General features: G+C 39.6%; 1 protein-coding gene across 1 annotated transcript; it reads right to left on the reverse strand.

Annotated features, from left to right (window-relative positions):
• Positions 1 to 374: 374 nt before the first annotated feature.
• LOC139123386 (protocadherin Fat 4-like) lies at positions 375 to 25,923 on the reverse strand. The gene is made up of 34 exons (XM_070689536.1): positions 25,796 to 25,923; positions 24,855 to 25,236; positions 24,189 to 24,368; positions 23,925 to 24,023; positions 23,294 to 23,413; positions 22,876 to 23,049; positions 22,199 to 22,454; positions 21,670 to 21,957; positions 20,803 to 21,175; positions 20,317 to 20,531; positions 19,647 to 19,750; positions 18,557 to 18,667; positions 17,593 to 17,770; positions 16,704 to 16,798; positions 15,949 to 16,092; positions 15,338 to 15,440; positions 14,414 to 15,082; positions 13,692 to 13,864; positions 13,155 to 13,341; positions 11,594 to 11,802; positions 10,274 to 10,480; positions 9,463 to 9,567; positions 8,949 to 9,063; positions 7,784 to 8,070; positions 6,985 to 7,134; positions 6,169 to 6,287; positions 5,685 to 5,809; positions 5,295 to 5,429; positions 4,294 to 4,448; positions 4,136 to 4,253; positions 3,640 to 3,836; positions 2,169 to 2,257; positions 886 to 969; positions 375 to 447 (listed from the first exon to the last, which is right to left on the reverse strand). The coding sequence occupies exons 2-34, from the start codon at positions 24,948 to 24,950 to the stop codon at positions 375 to 377; spliced, it is 5,733 nt and encodes a 1,910-aa protein (XP_070545637.1). The 5' UTR covers positions 24,951 to 25,236; positions 25,796 to 25,923.
• Positions 25,924 to 26,006: the final 83 nt, after the last annotated feature.

A 26,006-nucleotide genomic window follows, 5' to 3' on the forward strand; every position in this document is an offset into this window, starting at 1 on the left:
GCTTGAGCCCCGATGAAAATTACTGTACAAGTAACTCGGCCGCTCAATAAAAGTGTAAATAAATAAATAAATAAGCAAGTTCTCGTAACATCATGATCCAAAAGTAATCAAATATTTTTAAATTACACACTTTTTTCGAATACACACTTTTTCGAATATTTGTTGACTATAGCAGGCAAAACTGTCAAAAACCTAGCCAATATTAGGTCCTAATGGACCCCTCATTCTCGTAATAATGTTATCGGAATCATAATTCTCGGTCATTGACAGTGTAGAGGACTGAAAGCACAACAACGGCTGGAGGTAAACATAAAAAAAATCCTATATGGAGTAAAAATCACAGCTTTAATATGACATAAAGCTTTTGAATCATTTTACCTTAAAAACTCTTCGCATTCTATGACTTCGTGAGCACCTATGTTTGTTACGTAGAACCACATGTCAGTCCTGTGAAAGTTTCCATGGGGAAAAATAAAAGAGTAAATTTTTGAACGACAAACTAACCAATCGGTTACAGTTCTGGATTGTCTGGGTCTTGAAGTCATCAAGTCAGTATTGGCACCTTAACACCCGTAAGAAAATATTTGGCCTCAGTGCTACTTTGATATTAAAGGGGCGGGGTACTCGGAACTGCGATTGTCAGCTTGGTGTTAGGGTACCTGTCCCACTATCGGAGGATGGTGACTTCGAGGCTCGATACGTCCAGAGTAACGGACTCACTGTTGAGGGAGGTGTTTCCAACTCTAGCGCGGCGGTGTTGTGCTATTAAGCAAGGTGGGCACCTTATCCTGTACTCGGGCGTTCGCCTGTTAGACAATGGATTAATCGAATAAAAAAATTAATTACAATTCAAACTTGTACACGAACTACCACATGCGTACTTACATCGCTTCAGGATTGTTCGATTGACTGTCTGTCACCAAGGTGGAGTCAAACATGAATATGTAATCGTGTAGCATACCCAGTTCACTGAAAACAAAACAATGTGACGAGTATTTTAATTTTTCCACCCTCTCATTTGAATTTTGTGCATACCAAACGGTAAAAAATGGCACTAGACAAATTGACTAGAAACAAATGGCCATTCACGTGACCCAGTCCTGGCGCTGTTATGGGTCAGTGGTATGGCAGGGTTGTCCATGGCGTTCACCTTGTTTGCTGAAATACTACTGTAACCAATCCTTGGAGAAAAGTTGGCCATGGTCAATCATGGAGGGAGCGTCGTGTAATGCGCCAACAGGAACCGAAATAAACCTCGAATTTAACAATATCATAGTTGAGGAGGGGTTCCACGACTGGCCGTTTGATGTTGGAAAACGTATGCACAGTGCACATGCATATACGGTAAGAGAAGATTTCCATACATAGCTTGTTTCACTTATAGGCTTTGTACAGAAAACATCCACGAAAGAGGAAATTCGATCTTTGTATATTATTTCTAGATTCTCTAGATATCCATTTAACACAGCGGTTTATTATCGAAATTATCATATCAAAATCTTCATAAGATACATCATTTCTGTATGGCAGTCAAAATGTTGATTAAAGGGCCAGAAGCTGTAGTTTCCGATTATTTTTTCACACATTTCTTATATCCAGTTTCTTTTACTACTCCCATTGTTGAGATAAACAGTATGCAGCTTGCCAACTCAGCCTGTGTTGTGCTATCTACATTGTTATTTGTTGACAGGCGAATACCGGTTCGGACTAGAATTCAAATGTAAATAGTAACAGTGCATTTAGACGCTGTGTTGGCAGTCCAAATAGTAGTACAAGTGTTTTGCAACATAATTTGTAAAGGAAAACGAGCACTTGCTATGATGTAAAGATAGAAGTAGTGTACAATCATCAAATGTTACAGCTACTGCCAAAAGAATCTTCCCCATCTGAATCGCAGCACAAAGAAGACAATACGCAAACAACAACTGATGGTCTACGATAATAAATAGATCACACACATTTTCATCACATGGAAATGTTAATGCGTTGATATTTGGAAACTGGGTCCATATTTTCCCGATGCAAAGTCCCGTGAAGGCACTGGTGCAGGTATTAATATGGTGATTTGTCTGCTGGTAGTAGAATGTGTCAAATAAATATACTAACGTGGTTAAATGACCTCTTGTAGCAACACAGCTGTTCGTTGGACGAGGTTAAGAAACACTTACCCTAGAATCTGATCAAGATTCGACGCGATTTCTGTACGAGGTAGTCCAGATTCTAAGATACAGTAATCTTCAACTGCAAGTATGTACATCTGAAAATAGACGGTGGTTCACATTAACACAGATCAAAGTTGATGGCGGGTTTAGAAAGGTAATGGAAAACAAGGACGAAATTGTTCAATTTTGTTCAGGCATTTGTACCTGATCAGGCCTAAAGCTCAACCTACTTAAGGTTCCAAGACAAGATATTGACCTTTTTAAGTTAACAATTCTCAGGTGGTTAATTAGCTCAGAACCCCGTAAATTATACATTTTCGGAAAGCCTAGATATAAGGAAATATTTTGTTGCCATACTGTAACCATTGTTTGCATAACTATCACGTGATAGGTATTTTGCACAACCTTTCAAAAATCGGTTTTCTCTTATATGTTTCGTTTCAATGCTTTGAGTTATATGGCTGAAATTTGTGTGAGTGCAAGCTGTGCTAAGGATCTTCCAAAAAATGTCTCAGAATTTTTTTTAAACCTTCTTGAACAATTTTTATGCCAACAAAACTTCCGGAGCGGTGAATTTAAGCCTAGTTCGTTTCTTTAAAATTGTGCTCCGTAAAATTAAGATATAAAAAATCTTAGACACAGTATGGAAGAGCGTTGCGACAGCTTGCATTCCAGCAAGTTTGATTCAGATATTTTGTATTAAGACAAATCATAGTGAAAACCGATTTTTGAAAGGCTATGAAAATTACCTGTCACGTGACAGTTATGTAAACAATGGTGACACTGCGGTTAATAAAATGTTCCCCTTTACTTAGGCTTTCAGAAAATGTATAATTTACGGGGGTTCTGAGCTTATTAACCACTAGAGAATTGTTCGATTAAAAAGGTCTCTTTCTTGTCTTTGAATAGAGTAGCTATCAGAAACAAGCCTTTGAAGAGTTTCACTGAGGAAGACCCCCATTGCAAGTGTGAAAGTGCATGATGGGGCATCTTACATTGAAATTTCAACTTACTCTGGTAAACAACCTGAAGTCAGACATGGCAAAAGGTTTTTTTCATAATTTCAAATGTCGATCATATTCGGGGAAATTAATATCAATTGCATGTCAGGTACTGTTAACTGTTACAGAATAAACAGTCGGATCAAAGGCGACAAAACACAATTGGCTGTTAGATAGGCCATTTAGGGGTCCTGAAACTAGGCAATTGTCATTGCTCTTGTTTCATTACAACTTCCATCCTACGTTACTAGATTACTGACGTAGTATGAACTTAAAGAAGGCACCGTGTTGACCTTACGGTCATCAGTACTATACCGGCAACCCTTTGTGATTCCTTTGCTGAGAATTTTAACACGAATTCTCCATAAACATGGAACGGCTCTGAAGTGCTTTTTGAGGAAATACGCAACCTCTTGGCGCAACTGGGGTTAAAAATAATGTCAAGATACGTGAAGCCATTCAGCGAAAATACTTACCTTGACTTCGGTCGAATTCGAAAGGGGCTCAACGCCACCGTCCGTCGCCGTCACATTGAAGATGTCCGCCGACCTTGCCTTGCCCACGTAGTTTGGTTCGGTCGTGTAGATATCGCCAGAATGACAGCTGACGTCGAAATGCTCGCCGTCGTCAGTGTAACACAAGACAGCGTTGTCGCTCTCGTCGTTGTCTATGGCTACAAGAAACAAGCGACAACGATCAATATTGTTGGGGAGAGCAATTCAAATCCGCCTTTACGATTTTATAAACAATGCTGTGTTTCCCAAAAGGTGAAGCCACTGCAACTTGAAGTTCAATTTTCACAAGACAGGCTATTTAAATTTGTAATTACTCAGTCCTGTGGCTTTATATTATAGCTTTTAAAATTATCTGTAAGGAAAGAAAGTCGTTTCATCGTGTTGCTCCGTAATAAAACGCCTCTACAAGTCATCCAAATCCAAATAATATAGATAAATTGTGGCCTGAATATCAAACAAAACATCCCTGTGCCGTGCACTAGAGCGCCCTCTTTCTGTAAGAGCAGCCCAAGCTCGTTAGTATACATTTCTGGTGCAGAATTTCTCTTTTCTTGTGTGTCTTCCCAGTGTTTTCCCTAGAACAGATCAATATTAATCATCGAGAGCTGATCTTACCGAGACTTGGAAGACCGATACGCCAAACGGAGTTGTATCGTCAATGCCCTTGAAATAAAATATTTGGTCGTCAAAGTAAGGATGTTCGTTGAGGTCAGAGATGTTGACAAGAAGTCCGAGTTGGTTTGATGAGAGCCCAGTGAAGTCGCTCGTTCCTGGATAAAGAGGTGGTATAAAGTCGTCTGTTAGAACGGAAAACTTACTTTCGAAAAGTAACGGTACCGAGAATATGGTGGCGCAAATTTCACATTGGCTTATTTGTAATGGAGGGAAGGTCGATATGACTCTGAAAAGAGCTGAAGAAATGACAGCCAACAGATAATCTGGACCGAAAGACCCGTCGCTCGAGGGCGCTCTATATGCTCAGATAAAACCTGTCATATTATAATGTGATATACCTCTGTTATATACCTCAATGTCATGATCAGGTCAGAAGCGGTGGCAACCAGCATGATGTGATGGCGGCGTCAAGCGATTTGGCTGAAGAAAAGCGGCTGAAATGATCTGCGGGAAAAAAATCGGCAAATTGACAAGATATTGGCAAATTGACAAATCATTAGCGCTGAGAAAGTTAATGATTAAGATAGCGTATGACTGACGAAGACTTTATAAGCTTATTATCCTCGATGACGAGCGATGAGTCTTGATATTATTTTTGTAAAGGCTTATTGCAATTATTCTGCAGGTGAGTATTTTCAAACGTGAGATAGCTCACATAAGAATGTTCACAAGTGTAGAGTCTCTGCAGCCGGTTCCTCCCCAGATTGCGGTACCTCCCAATGCTTTTCAATGACGTCCATTGGCCCATTGGTTTCAATATCGTGTATTTTGGGCAGGGTGATGATGCAGAAGCGATCTTTAAAATGCTGAGCCGTCAAATGGACACAGGTTTGGAACTCTGGAACACGGGATTGGAATGTGTGCATGGCAGCAAGCTAGAAAAACGCAAAAGTAATTCGGAAAACTCAAAAGACGATTTATCTATTTATCAATAGATATACCTTCACAGGGCGGTACTTCTGCTCTGTTGGCTAAAGCGGTTATGATAAATCTGTAGCTGCTGATCTCTTCTCTGTCTAGTATTTTTGCGTTGCATATTTCATAACTGTCAGCACGCTTTACCAGTTCAAAACGATCTGAAAAGATGACATGTTAATAGCGATAGTTTATCAATCGTTTTTTTTAAATAACAGACATATACGACTGGCAGTCTTGAAGGAACTTGGCGTTGTCTTATTGTAAGGCTGATCCAACGTAAACCAACATCAAGGTACTCGAACGATGCTCATTGTGGAACAGCTATGTAATTGTAAACTGCTTGCTGTGTCTCTACTGTTAATATTTGGGAACAGTGCAACAAACTCCTTAAACAGTGACGAGACAGTACATACCTACGTAGTCGCAGTCACCGCCGGTGAAAAAGTAGGAAACCTGGTCAAAATCGTCGTAATCGACACCGGGTAACAACTCGCACGTGTCTTGCGGATCCTGTTCTTCAAGCATTTCAACACTATCACTGTAATAAGTGAAGAAAACGTGTCACATATCAAGTTTAATATTTGTCTGAGAGCAAGGAGAGCATAATTGCATTGTTTTTATAGCCTGGAGTTCATGAAGATCACGTGATTAGGGGCAAGCTTACATGTCCTTGTTCATTATCGACTCGCGCATGTCAAGCGTAGTGCAGTGTCGTCCATGTTCAATCTCTAAAAACGATATATGTCTGTCGCCGTGCTACGTTTTGTTTCACCTCCGTAGAATTCTTGAAAACAAATATTCTTTCGCAGTGTGTCCATGGCCCCTTGTACAGGGCTCTCTGTCATCGCTATGGCACCCCAACAATCGCTGGTGTGACATAAGAAAAAGTTTTCTTACTATTGATCTTTGAATATTGGCTGGTCGAAATCTTGATCTTGTACGGTGATCTTGATAATAGAGTCACTTTCTAACCTCGGGGAGCCATTGTCAAAGGCTATGACTTTGAACTGATAATTCTGAAATGCAACAGGAAACGAGACAGCGGTTGACATATGATTAATATTGTTTGGAAGTAGGACTCTGAGGTAATTCAGAAATTACTAGGCTCCTTCATCTTCATTTTCTTTTCCTGTATGATGAAATTTATGTGACAAAACATGGTCTTCATTTGCCAGGGACTTTCTACGAAACGAGGAATTTAGGCTGTTTCGAACAAACGACAGGGTCCTAGTACTGTCTCGAGCGATAGTGGAGATCTTAGAAATATTGTTTAAGGGCAACATAGGCATAGATGGGTAGTACGCAATGATTTTTAGTTTTCTATGGGAAATGATCGATCCGTTCTGTAAACGAAACGACAGAGGGCAGCAGAGCAGCCAATGGTTGACAGTGAAACTACGGGGATAAGCGGTACAGAACGATACGCTAAACTTGTTGCATTCTGTTGACTCTGATTTTAAAGGAATACAGTCACCTGTGATCTAAATATGCCAATATATGGTCAAAGGGGCGTTCCTTGGTATTCAAAATGCCCATGTGAGGACTCTGTTTTTAAAAAGTGGCCACCCGCTTAAAATCTGTGATTGGTTAGATTTTCTCTTTCCATGGTAACTATGGCAAAATTGAAACAGATGACAGTATACCTTGAAAACAATAATACATTGTGAAAACTATTCCATACCACGCTAAAACATCAAAATCTCAGTGACTCACCTGGATAGCAATGCCCTCTTTTGGTGTGAACTGCGCAGCAACCGTTAACACACCTGTGGTTCTATCAATCACAAAGTACATCAATGCTTCTGTACTGCATCCGTCACCATCGCAGACGTCGAGTGCATATTCAACATCGCCATTATAACCCTTTAAGTTGAAGGGGGAATAAATAACATTTGTTATTGAAAAAATCAAAATTTCAAATTTGTAATGTTTTGGTTTTTTTTACTATTCGCTTAACATGTTGTAAAGAATGAGAATCCTTACACAATTTCAAATTGGTAATAATTTGGGTTTTTTTATTATTTGCTTTACATGCTGTGGAGAACGAGATACGTAGTACCACATTCCTTAACTATTCCGTCCTTGTCGTCGTGGTATTCTTTGTCATTCCTGCGCACGCTACCACAACACGCGCTCTGCGCAACAGAATCCCTTGAATGTTTTTGTGCACTTTTAATTTTCCAGATTTTAGGATGAAAGGCTGCCTATTCCAATAGTAGTACATCAGTAGTCACCCCACTATTGTGTCCAGCTTATGCAAGCAGAAGATCTGTGCGCACTGAAACCAAACCAGCTGATGAGTATGAGACTCGGAGTGACAAAATAAGCATTCCGCTGAGTTGGAGATAATATTATGCACAGAGATGTTCACACGCAATCTGGGACCATAGGAGTTTGTTTAGCAAATAACATCGTTTTTTCACTCTTGGCAGATTAATCTTTTCAAGATTAATCACTGACGGAGTTTTCCTTTGATACTATAAGTAATATACGACAAAACGGCGAGACTTACCACGTCGTCATCGCTGGCTTTTACGGTCAGAACGGAGTAACCAATATCAACATCCATTCGAATATTTTCTTCATACGGGGCATTTGTAAACTCAGGGGCATTATTGTTGATGTCCACAACATGCACAACTACATTCTTCATTTGCTTCAAGTCACTGTTCATCTCTGCATAGATATTAGCGGCTCCCAAAGTCAACTGGTAGGGGTTCTCCATATACTCCAGCACAGTACTTGTATAAATCCGACCGGTTTCATTGTTAATGTTGAAATGCCCAGCATCATCACCATCTGCACAAACATGACAAAACGGAATATTGAATTACGTGTACTGTTAAAGGTATACTGTCACCTGTTCCAATTTTGCCACAGTTACCATGGAAAGAGAAAATCTAACCAATCACAGATTTTAAGCAGGTGGCCGCTTTTTAAAAACGGCGCCCTCACATGGGCATTTTGAATACCAAGGAACGCCCCTTTGACCATATATGGGCATATTTAGATTACCGGTGACTGTATACCTTTACGGTAGAAAGCGTCGTGGGACAGATATTCGGACTCTCAAATTATTTTACTCTACCTCTTATGGTGGCTCACTTTGAACCTTATGGGGTAAATAAATTTTTCATTTGCACACGTTTTGTGAAAATCGTGAATTTTATTTTCCCTCATCGAGATAACACTTGGGTGGCGGCCATGTGAATTTCCAATATTGGTAAATATTTGGCCATTTGTTTTCCCGGTACCGATATTTGCATATTGAGTCGGTTACCCTGATTTTTATATTTGATGTTGAAAGAGAATGGTTGAAAGTTTGCTTGAGAAAAGTTTGAGCAAAAGTTTATTAAGTCTTCCTTTTTCGAGGCGCCAACTACCTTAAACAATATTCTCAAATACATTTTGCACAAGCGAATGTCATCATATCTTGCTTCATCACGCATGCAGTAAATCGCAAACGTTCGCGCGGTAGATTCGACGCAGGCACTCAAGAATGAAGCAGAGGCTCCTGTGTTAAAAAATCTCCACCTGGGATCTCAAAGAACGCCAACGAATAGCTTCTGCGTTCGTCACCTGACTCACTAGCAAAATATCCTTACAAAATTACATCACTGTCATGAAAAAAATGCGCAAAGTGTCATCAAAGATGGAAGGTCAGTGACTAAATTTACCTTCGATAGTGTACGTAATCAACGCGTTTACTTCGCTGTCTATGTCCGTAGCGTGTACTTTCCCAACAAACTCACCAGCATTCTGTGCTTCTTTAACGGAAAAAGTATCTTCTACCTGTACAAGAAGATGAAAGTGAAACCCTGTTGATTGCATCTGCTGTACTAATGCAGTTTGTATGGCGTTTTTTTTTTTGCACAACAACGTATAGACAAACGACTTACAAATGTAAAATGTCATCATGCAGAAGTGGACTAGAAGATCAGCCAAGACCATGTCAGCAGACACTGACATGACACTGACACACCGTTATGAAACACCGTTATGTACGACATTGAAAAACAAATGATTTTCCATTTTACTGTGTGTTGACTAGGAATTATTCATGTACTAGCTGAATGATCCAAAGTGAAATTATATATATTATATATATATATATATATATATATATATATATATATATACATAGATCATTTTATCAAAAGAGGGCTGCATTTATTAGAAGTAAATGCTTACAGATACAAACTCAGGTAGGTTATCATTGACGTCCGTTATGTACACCTCTATCGTACCATAGCCTGTTTTCTCTGGAACGCCTTTATCCACCGCATAAACAATGATCTGGAACATACAACAGAGATGTCATATTTCACGGTTGAAATTTTAATGTAAAAGTTAAAATGTCGACCAGTAATTCATTTCCCATTGACGACCATGGCAGCATTGAGCTAAATTTCCCTACTTTAGAACAATTCGCGACCCGAATGCCATTGACTTGTGGGTCAGTTTTTGTATACTGGTCAAATTTCGTGTGCGCATGCAAGTCCTCGGAAATCTTAAACTGCCGGCCAAAATAGCGCCCCAGTAGTGATTTTGCGAAATTGAAAGTCCATTTCTACTCTTGAGGTAGGTCTCATAACTCAACAGATTATAATTACGGCTCAATTATAGAATACCAAGGTCGGCCAGCTGATGTGATTTTTGAATGCTGCTTTTACTGAAACACCATAAACCCAGGGTCTAACCTTTAAAACCCCAGTTTACCTGGGTTCCTACAAACAAAGAAGTTGGCAGTATTTTACACCCGAACGACGTAAAGAACTCAAACGTAAATTAGCGATCTTGTGCCATCAGACATTGCCAGAATTATGCATTGGAGGGGAGCGGTTCATAGTCACCACAAGGGATGTTTCCAATGCATAGTTACGACAAGGGATATTTCCCATGCCGTTGTAAGTTCAAATCTTCAAATTGATACAGACTTTTTATCACGCTTTATCTTTTCCCGTTCAGCTTTATAGACTTCTAGGACAAAAAATGACCCTACCTGATAGTATCGTTCCTCTTTCTCATCGTAGTCAAAGTCATCAGACGTATGGATTTCTCCAGTGTTCACGTTGATAGTAAATTTGTTTTCACCGTCCTTTGTATTTCCTCCTTCATATTTTATACCGTATCTGTCGATCTCTCCGGCGTCTCCGTCATCGTCGTCGGTAGCTACAACCTTGATCACCAGGGTACCTATTTGTATGTTCTGAGATCGAGAGAAGTGTGAAAATCAATGGCAAATGCATAAACGTTTTTCTTGCATATGGGTCGACTGGTAAAATGATACATATTTTTTTTCGACTACAAACCTTTTTTACATGATCAGTGGCTTCTATTCAGAGTCAGCATGATAAGATAAGATAAGATAAGATAAGATAAGATATGATAAAACTTTATTAAATCCCTAAAAAGGCACAGTATGTAAGATTGGGTTCTGTGTCATCAGGAATTACATATTCAAGTACAGGGGCACCACAGGGTACTGTTCCCGTTGCACGATTGGACGGTATTTCGGGACCAATATGACATGGCAATATGACATGGTCGAAATTCAAGTTCGCCAGCTTATACTTGACCAAATATCGGACAAATCAGCTACTGCAACAGTAAAGGCGGTTTTGATTCCGAAAGCAGGGAAAAGGCCAAGTTCCATTCACTCGCTCTGTCTCGATCAGTCATTTAAACCGAATGAAGCTATTTCTTGGGCATGGCTGGATGAAACAGAGCAATAATCAAATTACATTTCGAAGCTATAAAATGCAATGTAGACATTTTTCACCCACTTTGCAAAATAAATATTGTGACATCGCATATGCTCAACTCATGATGACGTGTACTCCTTAAGTCTACAACAACGAGTACAAATAATGGTATCTGTAGAATTAACAATGTCAGCCAGCCTTGATAGTCGGTCTAAAACTCATTAGAGTGGTAAGGTAGTACGCGCCTCAAAACTGAAAGAATCTCGTTCTCATCCTTTTTTCAAAGAAACTTTACAGTCCTTTCATTCTCTTTCAAAATTATGGATAAAAATCAACGGTAAACGTGTAAAGTTTGGTATAACAGAAACAAGTTAGCTAAAATTTATCGACATTTAAAATAAAACTGCTCTATTCCTATATTATTTTTCTAGAGAAAAACTAAATTTTCGATTTTTTTGACGATTTTGCGATGTTTTTAAAACAAGGAGGTGAACTTTCAAGTGCTGCACAAGCGTCCAGAAAGTGAGAAGGAACAGGTCAGTAAACTATTTAAAAATTTCGGGGTACAATTTTAGAGTCTCGATGCGCATTCTTCCTGCTATTGTTGATATCATTACCTCTGGGATGTCGGTTTCATCCGATTCAACGGATGGTGCGTGGATGTTCTCGATGTACTCGATGTCCACAGTTACATTGGCAGTGTCATAGAGAGGTGGTATACCGCCATCAACGGCGCGGACATCAAAAGTGACCACATCTTGCAGACCGCAAAAGGGTATGCTTCCTCTGGTAATTTCGCCACTTGTCTCTCCGATTTCAAAGTAACCTGAAAATGGAAAAAGAGGGAATCATTGAAAATTATATTACGTTATAATTCGTAACCCTGACAATTTCTCTTCGATAGTAACGTGACTAACCCCTGTCGAACATCAATATTTTAAACATCCTTTGAAAAAATATTTGTTGCATCGGAGACAATCTCTCCCAATTTGCAAGTAAATGGTAAATAACAGTATCATGAGTTTGTCAGATAAAAGGCACGCGTTCTAATCAAACCTACGCTTTACAAAAATTTGACTACCGTGAGATTACTGAGGGAGGCCACACGGGAACATTTTTAAGTCTGGTGCACTTATCCCAACCACACTGTAAAGTTACGTGTTCAAGATAGAACACCAATTAAACGCCTTTTTGTAACACTTTTTGAACGCCTCTAGACGTTCAGAAATTTAACACTACGTGTTCAACCAACGTTCACACACGTGCGCAGATTTTGAACGCTACGCTTTACAAAAATTTGACTACCGTGAGATTACTGAGGGAGGCCACACGGGAACATTTTTAAGTCTGGTGCACTTATCCCAACCAGAACTCAAGCGCACGGAATTAGGTGGGCAATGTGATTTTAATTAACGTTGAGATAGATATTTGAAAGCTGGTTTGATTTCAAACATTCGTACACTAGCAAGTCATATATATAACTGCTTCATGACACTCAGAGAGGTCGAAAATTTTGACGGTCAATAAACAGAAAACAGTTCACAGAAAACTGTTGTGAACGCAGTAGACTACCGTTCAAATAAATTTACGATAGTATGCAAGCCGTGCCGAGTTTAATTTGCTCCTTCGTTGGATTACAACTGTATGTGTTCGGGCTTCTACTACTCACAAGAACAACGGTCTAAATAGGACGCCGTTGTCTGATGTTAATGACTGATTCAGTTCTACTCGGTATCAGGTTAGAGATAGCCTGTGGGATTACGGCAAAACCGCGATAATAGTAACCATGAGACGAACATACCCAAAGAGATATTTCGTCAAATTAATCGGTCAGCTAATTTCACTCAACTGCAGTCTCAACTGACAGCAAAAGACAGCCGCATCTCTGTAAACTCCTATCTAATCAAAGCCTTTGAATTCATTTCACAATTATTTCTTACCAAATCTCCTGTTTTCGCCTTCCACGATGTCTACCATAGTATTTGAAAATTTCTGATAATGAGTATTAAAATGACATTCTCACTGGCAGACTGGAGAAAACTCTGATGGGAAGTTATCGCTCTCCTTTAAAGACTTTCAGTTATACACATATATAGATTGGTTCTAAGTTTATTCGTGCACATGTACGTATACATACAGTCGTATATACAGAGGTAGTATCATATCAATTTTCATTACCCAGAGCCCATGTATCTGCGATTTCGTACGTGATTTCTCCAGTTCCATAGGTCGGGTAGTCTGGATCGGACGCAGTCACCGTCACGATGTAAGTACCCTCAGGATCGATGTCAGTGACTGACCCTTGGTAAGACTTCGGGTCGAAATACGGTGCTTCGTTGTCAAACCCACCACCTCTTATCGACACCTGGATTATGGAAGAGAAAAAGTGTTATGATGCGAAAACTGGGAGATATTTTTTACAGCGAAAACTGAACTGACCTATCTGAAAAAAAAACATCAGAATTTTGACATCTTTACGGTATACATCACATAATAGATTGAAATGCACGACGAAAACACGATTTTGCACAAGTTGTGAGATCTATGACCTTGGTATACAATGTAACCCGCTTACACATCATTGCTAAGCGAGATCTCATACAATCTCGAGCATGACGGTAATCATCAATTGAATCTACTCAGATGTAGCGTAGATATTTTCTTCAGTATCATGACAATAATTATGTTTCATTTGGAACAGGAATGGCGTCTCACCGTTGTGCTATCACGTTGAAGGGGATCCATTGAATTAGTCTCGTTGTAGGCATCCACTGACAGTGTGTACAAGCCAATAAGGTTCTCGTCCAATGCCTTACTCAATGTGATGTTACCAGTGCTACTATCAATTTCAAAGTGGTTCGTCACCATTGGAATGGCGTTCATATTTTCTAAAAAAAATCATCAGGAAGCCGAAATTTGATAACAACTCGCAAGCAAGCGTTGATAGTCATGGATGTTTGGCTTATCAAAACCCTCTTTATCAAGCCTCAGGTTTCTCAATGCCAAACTGGCGACAAGTTCTATCGATATTTCGATTGCTTATCCGCATGATAAAATGATTAGAATCACAGAAAAGGCACTCTTTTCAAAGAAGACATGAAATGACCTCGCGTGGCATGTATAGTGCATGTCGCAAACTACCGGATGGCGCAGTTCAATTTTATTAAGACAGACATGGAAGACAAAAATACTTATTTTCTGCCCATAATGAGCAATAAGCTTTAATGCGTTCATGCGGGTCATCCTAATGCAAGACAAGATAGTTCAAAATTTTAGCACATCAACAGTCTTAATCTTCTTCACTTGGAAAAATCGATCCATGATGTTAAGTGCTGTTTGCTAATCTAGTCTGGGCTATATAACATGTACAGTATCGCACTTAGAGCCGATGTAATTTTTCAATGGCAATAATCATTTGAAAGATATTGGGCACTGACCTGTGTATTCTTCTTTAATTATTTCATAGAAAGTGTCTTCTAATTCCTCGCCATTGTAAGTTGCTGTTACCGTGACGACTTCGCTACCGACGGTGTGGTTATACACGATAGTCTCTGTGTATTCATTGTATTCAAAGAGCAGTCTATCTACAGGTGGTGTGGTGAAAGAGGTTGGCGTTAAGGTAGCAATGGGGGTGTGAGTGGGTACACCTGGCGTTACAGGACTTACAGGTGAGACACCCGTGGCTGGGCTGCCCGTCCCAGGCTGGCCACCAGTCGGTGGGCTACCTGTCTCAGACCGGGTTCCACTCACAGGTTGGGTACCAGTCGGTGGACTTCCAGTTTCAGGCTGCACGCTCGTTCCTGGCCCACCAGGGGTGCCATCAGTTACGGTGCCGGTAAAGGGAGTGATTTCGCTCACGGGTGAGAGACCAGTTGCGGGCGTGCTTCCAGTCCCTGAGATCGGAGTTGCAGGAGATGTCCCGCTGAACAGAGTTGTTGCCAGCAGAGGCGACGTGGCTATCACCGTTGGAGCCACGGTTACCGTCGTGTTCACAACAGTTGTGTCCTTGAGGCGGATGTCGTTCAGGTTGTACGCTTCAACTTCAACATCATAGGATCTCGTCATGTCCTCAAGAAGCTTTTTGTTTCGCAAGACCCCGCTGTATTCTACATACAAGTGAACAAAACAATTATATATATATATATATATATATTATATATATATATATATATATATGCACACACACACACACACACACACACACACACACACTCTTTCGGAATATATGGAGAACGCCAGACCGAGGGATTGCAAATTATTATGGTAGTAGCAACACTTCGGATTACGACAAGCAGAACAGCTTTGCCACATTGCAATCACACGTTCGTGGCGTCATTGTGCCAAGTTCAAAAGATACTCACCCTCAACGTAAAAACAGTCATCGCAATCGCCATTGTTGTTGACTTTGTAGAGAACGACAGCGTTGATGCCAATATCTGGATCCTCGGCTGACAGTGTCGTGATCTGAAAAAGGCGAACGTCAAGTACAATTTCATTTGACACACAGCAGTTGATTTGAGGTTTATGTAATACGAAAAAGACTACTGCAAGTAAATCTAAGTTGAAGAATCATTAGTTTAGTTTCGTCACTTTGACTTCACAAGAAACGTAAACTCGGTATCGGTAAAATATAATATATATAAATGCAGTTGCTGTCCTTAGTATTCGGGAAAATGAAGTGAAGAGGCATCCATAGGACAGATATAAACTAAAGAAAAGAGACTTATTTTCATCGAGCATTAGGCGAACGACGATGCAGAAGAAAATTATGTTGAAATCTTTATAAATGGACACGTAGCCAATCTTCCAAAAGACTTTACAGTCGATTTCTGCCGTAAGTGAAGCTTTTTATATAGTAGAGAATTTGGTTTCATAGCTTGCTTATTTCATAAACTCTATGGAGAAATCATGTGCCTGTCGGATTAATGATCAATATTAAACAGTGGAGCCCGATATTCAAGATTTTACTCACTGACGTGCCAGGCGGATCGTTCTCGGACAGTTCGCCTTGGTAAAAAGTGTCATCAAAAGACGGTGGGTTGTCATTGACGTCGAGCAACGTGATGTCCACAACGACAGACGAATTGAGTGTCATTTCCAAACCCATATCTTCAGCCTGCAATGAGAGAGATGGGTCTTTAGCTGGAGTCGTTATCTTTGCCAACATGTCACGCGGGAACACTGACGGTAAAAATCACCCAGAAATCAAATTAAACCCCTCTGCAACGTTTGAGGATAATAGAGATAATTTTGAACAGTCCAAATTGCGTCCTACCGCATTGCAGAAAAGCAAAGGCAATCCTATGACAGAGCATTTTTGTCCCACGGTAATCTAATATGGCAAATAGGGTGAAACTACAGAAATAACGGCCAAACTACCTAAGTTTGCCTGGATAATCATTGCCTTAGTTCTATTTTGCGCTGGTGAGATGGTTTTGTACAGAGAACAACACTCGAATTTAAATGTCAGTCGAATATGCTTTAGGCTTGCGCAGTGGTAACTGCATGCGCACTGGGCAAAGACGCCATATTGTCAGTTCGAAAGATTCAAAGTTTATTTTACCACATTGCGGATCGAGACAAAACATTTCAATGAAGGTCACATCCTTGGACGACTGCCAAAGAGTGCTATCAATATGCGACGTTCAGTCCTCATTTTCATGCTTTATCATAATGACACTAAAAGTAATACATTACAGATGAGTTGTCAGGTTTTCGTTGACTCACCATGACGATTAAAGCGTACGAAGCGGTATCCTCTCTGTCAAGGTCATCGTGGACGAACAATTCTCCAGTGGTATCGTTAATATAGAACTGGTCTCCTGTAATGTTAAGTTGAACATGCGAAACTTCGATGTGAATTTTAAAGCGGTGAATGTAGCAAAGCAGACTCTCGATTGCCATGGACTGTGGATCTTACTCGGTCAACCTTTCCGTCTACATGACATAAAACAAACTTTATATCTGCTTCCAATCCTCAAAGCTTTTTGAATAGACTCGGAATTTTGCCATTGCTTCAGAAGCGAAACCGTATTAATTAGTTTGTTACATCTGGATTGAGAATCACATCGATATTAATTCTCAATTATTTTATCCATCATAAACCATCTTATATTCCAAAGAATAGTCAGCTCACATAGTTCAGCGCAGTAAGCCCAATTGCTATTGAGTAGAGAGAATAAAATTAAACTTGTTTTGTTGTGAAACACACGCAAATTTTATTAAACAGCAACCCGACATCGTTGATGATATCGAAATATGTGGAGAGATGAATAAGTATCCCGGTTATAAACACATTTCCATGTCAGAAATGATCAAATATCAAAGATTGGCTAATGTGCTAATACTGAAATGTAAATTTAATAGAAATCTACAACTACAGTATTCACCAGACGTCTGTCACTTTTCTTTATATACGGAAAACTTTGAAATATAAAACAAAAGAAAATGAACCTGATGTTACAACCAGTTTATTTTCTTGCTTCTGAAGTTCTGACTGATGTGAAGATTGAAATTTGCGCATGTACATGACTACGGCAAACTTCTCTAATCTTCCCTGAGCGCATTTTGTAGCTGAGGGCAGACATCGCAATGAGGGTATCACGTGACAACTAACCTTCATCACCTCCGATTATGTAATAGCCAATTTCGGCGTTCTCTTCTAAATCCAAGTCGGTAGCGGCGACCTGACCGAGGAATGTCCACTTGGTGGCGTTTTCGAACACCGAAAACGCATATGACGATGCGTTGAACGCAGGGGCGTTATCGTTTACGTCTGTTACTATAACCGTCACCTGTGGTATATTGTCAATTAAATGCCAGATATAAGACACAGGAAATATGACTTATGTGAATATACGCCACAACTTGGATTCGTATTGTTGGCAGGAGGACGATTAGCTAAATACCAAAATAATACCCTTTTTAAACCACTGCATGATTTTAAAAGGGACTTTGGTATCGCAAAAGCCACTGCGAGTAAATTTTATTATTCCATGCTATCGTCACGAATCTAATGCTTAAATGTATCTCCTTCTTTTTTTCGAATTCCAGAAATCACTTTTATTCTATATTATAAAACGATGAAAGAAGTAAAGACGTTTCAATCGTTGTCACTGGAAGCTGACGCTTCCTAAAAATTGCTTCAACAGATATATCTGATAAGGAATTGAGCTTAAATTGAAATTGGTCAATTTTGTTGCTAGGTATAGACTGTGCTTCGATTAAAGGGACAAAGTCGGCCATTTTTGTTGCAAGGTTGTTTGATACGAGATACTACTTATATTGTTTGACATGTTGAAAGATACTGAATGAATGGGTGACCATGCATATATTCGACCCCGGTTTTATACACGCTACGATGGTTTCCTTTAATTTGTCTAAAACCAGGATCGAATATGTGCATTATGGTCATCCATTCATTCAGTATCTTTCAACATGTCAAACAATGTAAGTAGTATCTCGTATCGAACAAAATTCATGAAAAATGGCCGACTTTGTCCCTTTAAACGGGACATATAAGCTTACTTTTGCTTACGATTCTCATTTTAGCGTGCAACAACAGGAAACACACAACTTACTGTAGTGTATGTATCTGGATATACAGGTGGTATGTTAGCTTCCGCCCTGACTGTGACGTCATAGACATCTCTGCTCTCCCGGTCTAATGGGGTCAATGTTGTGATGTCACCCTGTGCGAAAGAAAATGAGAGCGATGCTAAACATGCGATGGGTGAAATATTGAATTTACTTTGAATATGGCAAAGCTGAAAAACTATGAGTACCTAAACGCAAATCGCGTTGGAATTTTAACTCTTGTACGTCATGTTCCTCATGCGGAATTGAGAAATTCAAAATTTAATTTCTCTTGCCTTTCATCTGCTTAAAATCAAAGCGATATATGGATTTATTTGGCTGAGAATTTAGAACGGTACGCCGATGAAGATTTACGGTCACATACAATATCTCCCTGGCATAACTTTCTCGAAAAACTTTTAACACAACTCGTGATGGATAAATGCGTATTGGGAGGGCAGCTGTCAGAACGAAGACGTGCAATTTTTTCCAAGATTTGACCTGCTCACCACAATAAATAGGTCCACAATGACCATTGATAACATTGCAAAACAAAGGTGATCGAAGGTTTAACACAGTTTTCTGGCAGACAGAGCATGCACACGGGTTTTTTAGAATTCAACATCACCATTTGTTCCAAGCCAGACAGGTATGATTTTTGCTAATGCAGTAAGGTTGCATTTTTTTTTATAATCTGTACTCCACAGATATTTTTCTATCTTGGCAACGTTGAATACCTACCGAAGACAGCCGATCCCAGATGCCATCAATGTATACATTTGCCTCCTTACATTTGATATAAGATGGTTAACTACTTAGTCTTGCACCACATTTTCAGTATTATTGAGCACTTTACTATGTCTAAATCGCGCCCCTTCTTGTGATTGTCACACAGAAAAGTTTCAACAAAAATGTTTATCAATCGACATCCACCTAAATCATACCTTTATGACCATAATATTATATTCTCTTGCCATAGTTACGCCTGACTCACGTTAAAAATATAATTCGTTCTTTCTAAAACAACAACACAACAACACCATCACCACCACCCAACAACAACTTCCTGAAACATTATGAAAAATGTTAACCTACCGTGACTCGATCAATTTGGAACATTTCACTCGGATCAAGGATGCCGTAGAACACTTCAATGTCTGGAGTATTTACCGTTGCATGGACACGGGTAACAAAAGTGCCTGCCAAAATATATAATACATTACTTTTTGGATGCTACTAAGATTGCTATCATGTGGATAATATTTATACTGCGTGAGAAAATTTTCCCGACGAAAAGAGCTTTCGGTCTGTCTATCTACATATATTTATTAAGGTCTACCAATTTATCAATTCATCTATTTCTATCATATGTAATAAATATTCATATTTATATAGTTGGTTATGTTAAAATGTATATAGTTCTTACGCAATATATCTGTCTACCCGTGACTATCTTGCTGTCTGTCTGTATGAATGAATGAATGAATGAATGAATGAATGAATGAATGAATGAATGAATGAATGAATGAATGTAGTGCGATTGTTTGTTGACTAGCATTCATTTGTGAACGACAGCGTTACATTCGTACGCAATGCGTCGTGTTTGCGAAGTTAATACCTTTTCTGTCAATATCTTTGTGACTATGAAACACGTTTGTAAAACAAAGATAATTATACCATCAAATTTTTAGCTATCGTCCATCTATGGCTCCCTAAAGACCTGGTGCTTCGTCTTGTAAATTCGAAGCTATCTTGTCATACTCACCGGCTTCCTCGTTTTCTCTGACGTCATCCAAGTACGTTGTTTCGTTGAATTTAGGGTAGTCATAAATGCTATCGTAGATGATGATTGTAACATTGGCATACCCACTGAGCGGTGGATGGCCCAGATCTGTCGCCACAGACTGTATCACCATTCTGTATGCTGTCATGTTGGTAATGTTAAGCGGTTCTAAAATACCTTCCTCGTACATTAGTTCACTGAAATATAGAAGAAATGACAATTAAAGATTAAAATTCTACCCCTCACATTCGTATAGTAGCACATTCTTCCTTTATTAACCAAATACTGGATGTGTACCATTGACCGAAAGACAACAGTCACTATATTGGAAAATATTACTGAAAACGTCGAAAGCTTCAAGACTGATTGTCAAAGCATAGCTTCTTTCATCGATAACATTGCTAATGCTTTTGAGATAGAGAATTACATGTACTTGTCTAATTAGTGTTGAAATTGATCCAGGCATACCTGTCAATTTTTTGCTGAATTTGCACGAGTCCAGTGCATTCATCAACTTTGAAGTATTCATGCCCATCGCCGCGGAGACTGTAACGAATTTCAGCATTAGAGCCCTCATCGGCGTCGGTAGCAAGTACCTTTAGTACCGATATTTCCGGCATGGTTCCATCGATTGTTGCGGTAGTGTAGCTATCCGGACAGAATACTGGAGGGTTGTCATTTACATCGAGAATGTCGATTCTGACTTGAACTGAGGCATTCATAGGAGGCTCGCCCCCGTCCGTTGCAACAACTTCAAAAATGTAGTGGTCTTTAGTTTCCCTGTCCAAGTTACCATCGACGGTGATTGTGCCATTATTGTCAATGGCAAATGGAACACCCTCTGTGGAGGATTAATACCACCGGAGTTAATCAGCGTCAACAGACAAAGCGCCACCAGTTGTGACCGTCCGTGTGACATCCACGTGTGTCTCATACTTGTTTCCTACTGGCTACTTAGCCTCATGCATTAGAGTTTGCACTTGCACAAAAATGGTATTCTTCCAAAATGTATAAATAGTAGCAGTATAGTCGGTAGAAAAGGACATTTCATAACATCATAAATACCAATATTAATGCTAGTGAATCTCGCTCCAAATCGTTATTTTCAATCTATGGATTTTCTGAGGGATCAAGTCACAGACGGTTTTTCACACATTTACATCCAACACTGCTTCAATGCGCAGAATCACTTCGTTTCTCCCATTCACAACAGAGCACGAGAGGATAGCAACGTTCTTTCTAAACCATAACTTCGGTGCCCATATAGTTTTGAAGTGTCTCGCATGAACTTCGTACATTTTCTTACAATGCATAATGAAAGCGGAATAAACTTACCATCACTTAAAATCTCATAAACAAGTTCACCGTTACGCCCAGAATTGTAGTCGTATGCCTTCACAGTCGTGACGTAGCTGCCTATCGTTGCGTTTTCGTAGACGTCATCACGATACGCTGGTTGAGGGAACTGGGGTGGTACGTTGTAGTAGTCTCCAACCTCTATGATGACGTAATTATATGATTCATGGTCCCTGTCATAGCCTGAATTATACGCCATCACCGTAATATTGTAACTGTAGCGACCAGTGATGTTACCGTATAGGGTATCGGCTACGGTAATATTACCTGAAATTATGAAAAACGCATTGAAAGAAGAACAGAGAGGGTTTAATTTCGCAGTGTTCCGTAAAATTTTAAGCTCTGTAGCTGTGTCAAGTGGCGGCGGGGTATCAAACTTTTGACGCTATAGATTCAAGAGCACACGGTTTTACGACGATATGGCCATTAATTTAAAAGTGCAGTTTACAGCCGTTATAATTTTATAGTTTTTTTATTATTTTATAGAATCACTGAAGAAATAACTTACCCGTATCTCTGTCAATGTCAAACTTTCCGTAGTCTCCGTCTATGAAGTAGTATTGAACTTTGTTGTTCCTTTCATCAACATCAAGGTCAAAGGCACTTACGGCGCCGACTAGATATCCAACCGGTTCAATCTCGACAACTTCGAATGGTTCATGCGGGTCAAAGGTCGGTTCGTTGTCGTTCAAATCCAAGAGTGTGATTTCAAGGGGCACAACGGTAGCATTGTCAAAGTCGTCTTGGTCATTGCTGGCTTCAATCTATACAGTATAGGTAATATCATGAGTTCTAGCGTATCTCACAATTGTGAAGGACCATACACAAACGCTTTCAACTCCCTATCCGTAACCCTTGACATTTTTTAGCATTTTCTCATGCTTTACGTAATAGGTGAAGAAATTATGTTTTTTCTACAAAATATGATAAATATTAATATGTAGATAAAATGGTTGTGGATAAATAATATGTAGTCACAGTTACTGAGGCTTTGCATGTTGGCAAATTCAGATCTTCACATGCAACGAAATTATCGCGAGATGTTAAAAAATATGCATATGAATCATATTATATAATATGAACATAAACTGAAATTAAATAAAGTGATACAAACTGACCAAGCTCCTTGAACAATGTTAATAAACTTATCACCAGACCAAATGTCTTTCAAAAAATGACACAAACCTCGAGATCATATCTTTGAAGCGTCTCACTATCCAAGCTGCCAGTGACAACGACACGGGCAAAGCCATCGTCTTCGATCGTGATGTTAAAGTCCGCAGACCCATCTCCAGTGAGACGCAGATAGATGTCCGCGTTGCTGCCGATATCTGCATCTGTAACTTGTATCTCTGGAACCTGAACAACGGATTAAGCTGATCAGAAATTCTGCCAATGGACCAGGCAGCACGTCATCGGCTTATTTCTCCTGCTACTACATGGTCGCTATACTTACTTATAGAAACATAAAATATGCAAACCAGGTTTAGTTCTATTATTAAAAAAATTAAATATTCCTACAGTCAGGTGTAGATGATTACCACGGTGTAATGCAGTGGCAAATCAAACTCGTAGAGTGTCAGTCGGCACGGAATATACTTACTATCACTATGTATTGTCCGGCATCGGAATTTTCGGTGATGTTGCCCGAATACGAATCCTTTGCAAACTCGGGGTCGTTGTCATTTACGTCTAGTACAGTGATGACAACTTCTGTCACAGACTAGAGAGAGAAAGGAGCTTAAGTATGATTTTGTAACCGTTTAGCTACTCGATATGTTTTCTTATTCAACAAGTTTTCTACATGAAAGTACTCCTACGAAATAGGTTGCTCATCAAGAGATCTTTATAATCCGTAGCAATATGTTGGTGTTCCATCATGAAACGGGATTGCGATCTTGATAAAATGAAACCGCCTACGTTTCCCCTAAGGTCATCATCATCATCATCATCATCATCATCATCATCATCATCATCAACATTATCGTCGTCGTCGTCGTCGTCATCATCGTAATCATCATCATCATCATCATCGTCGTCATCATCATCATCATCATCATCATCATCATCGTCGTCATCATCGTCATCATCATCATCATCATCATCATCATCATCATCATCATCACAATGAATTAATTCTTCAACGTCTATTTCCGATCGATGAAAAAATCCTAGAATTGAATCTTGTCTTACAATTTTTAGCATCACTACACGGAACGCCTTGACTGACTCACCGTCCTTGGAGCGTAACCTTTGTCCACTCCATTCACGATCAAAGTGTACGTGTCCACCGCCTCCCTGTCAATGTCACCAATCTTGCGTATAGCACCATCCTAAAATGACACACGCAAGACAAGAATAAGTTTGGGGTAACTTAGAGACAACACCACTTTAGTGAGACCGAGGCAACTTTGTACATACGAACATGGTGGATTTATAGATGTGATAGACCGCCAAGTGTTAGCACTGAGCTTTGATCAAAAATCGCTTCATCTCACCTGTGAAATACTGAATTTGTCGTCGGCTCCATAAATGATGTCATATGCTGTGATGACTGAGCCAGTGTCCGGATCGTAGGCTCGCACTGTCCCAACCACTGTACCATCGCTCTCGTCTTCCAGGACGTCAAAACTGTAGCTGGTTTCGTTGAATATCGGGTCTTCCAAATTACAATGACCCTGTTGTGTTAAAGGGAAAGCATCAGACAGTGCACAGATGCATTGTATTTAGATGATGAAAGAAGTCCAAATCTGGTGGTATCTCCATCTTCATCGACAGGTAAGGTGAAAGATGGCATATCGCGTGGACGGAAAACAATGTTTTGCAATTGTCATTAGTGCTAAAACATGCACACGAAAGGTTGTGTCATTTCCAAAACAAACAAATGGACAATAACTAAAGTTCTGAATCTTCTACACAACATTGGGCGATAGCTTACAAAGTTACGACAGAAAACGCTGAGGGGAGAGGGATTATCTTATTGTATACGTCACAGTTGGCTAAAAATTAAACATTTATAGTGGAAAAAAATTAATTTCGTCATCTGATAAGAGTTGCTAAATTACTCTTAAGTTTACTTGTATTAACTTATTTTTTTCTGCGATAACAGAAAAAAGTAATTGGAATTTCTGGGCTATATCTTCCGTTAAAATATTTTTCCTTACCTCAACCATTATTTTAACAGTTGCTGTGTCGTTGATTGCGCTCTCACCTCCAACATACGCCGTCGGATTATAGACGACAACTTGCACTGAGATCATTGCTTCCGTTTCGTCCGTTAAAGGCACCCTTCTCAATCCCAGGTTCTCGCATTAGCGAATGTGCCAACAGCCCATTAACAGTTTGTCATTCTTTTGTTTTCCATTGAATATTTCATCAAGTACATAATATTTATATTAGATAAATCTGATAATTGAGTGGGGGCTTTAACTGCTCGCTGAGATACATCTCGCCAGTCGCACTATTAATCTGTAGTTTGTCGTAATTTTCACCGTCTATGATTTCGTAAATTACTCGCCCGTTCTCTCCAATGTCTTCATCAGTTGCCTGGGAAGTGAATGGAATGCACCTCGTCAGCAGTCACGGAGCACACTGACGAAAAACTGCCAACCCGTCAAAGTCAGCTAGTATGCCAGACTTTCTGTATCCACCGACTATGTTTACTTTCAGTGGAGAAATCCTTTCATTTCCTTTCATCGCTCAGTGAGACTACAGTTTATCACCTTCGTTGGTGGTGGGGCACACACAGGCAAATTCAGACACGATTATCTGACCTTATATCTAATCTGATCGATTCTTGTGACAGTATAATGACAGTAAAATCAACTGGAATTTAATCGTTGTTGTAAGAAAGTGAGCGAAAAATACAACGATACATTTATGGTAAACGACGACTGGCAAATCGCTCACAAGTGTTCACCGTGTCGTTCGATTCACGGGACACCATGATGTCGAGTAGAGAAATTTTCTGAGGGAGTGCAGATAGTAACGGTATTGAAATTAAAGAACTGTGGCTCCTCTAAATTAAAGATAGCATGCAGTGATTATGGATTTCGTGGTGCCCGGATGTTACAAAAAATGTCGTCTGCTTGAATTAAGGACATACCGTGACGTTGACAATAACTTGATTACTTGTACCATTCTTGATCGTAGCGTTATAATCTCTCTTCACTAACACTGGGAGATTGTCGTTTACGTCTAGAACTTCAATTTTAACTTCTGTTATACCCTTTGAACGATAAAAATGCATAAAGAAAAACAGTGTTTTGGTTTGATCCATGTGACAGAGAAGTTTTATAGAGTCCTGCTTCTAAGAA

The sequence above is a fragment of the Ptychodera flava genome, chromosome 22 (genome assembly GCF_041260155.1).
Source record: "Ptychodera flava strain L36383 chromosome 22, AS_Pfla_20210202, whole genome shotgun sequence".
In the NCBI taxonomy this organism is placed as follows: Eukaryota; Metazoa; Hemichordata; class Enteropneusta; family Ptychoderidae; genus Ptychodera; species Ptychodera flava.

Bases quoted from the DNA above. Each gene is read 5' to 3' on its own strand.
- LOC139123386 (XM_070689536.1), bottom strand. From the start codon at position 24,950: ATGATCTCAGTGCAAGTTGTCGTCTATAATCCGACGGCGTATGTTGGA. The intron at 23,414-23,924 runs GTGAGTCAGTCA...TTCTCTCTCTAG, and splicing joins AAGGTTACGCTCCAAGGACG to TCTGTGACAGAAGTTGTCAT. The intron at 21,176-21,669 runs GTAAGTTTATTC...AATCCTCCACAG, and splicing joins TTATGAGATTTTAAGTGATG to AGGGTGTTCCATTTGCCATT.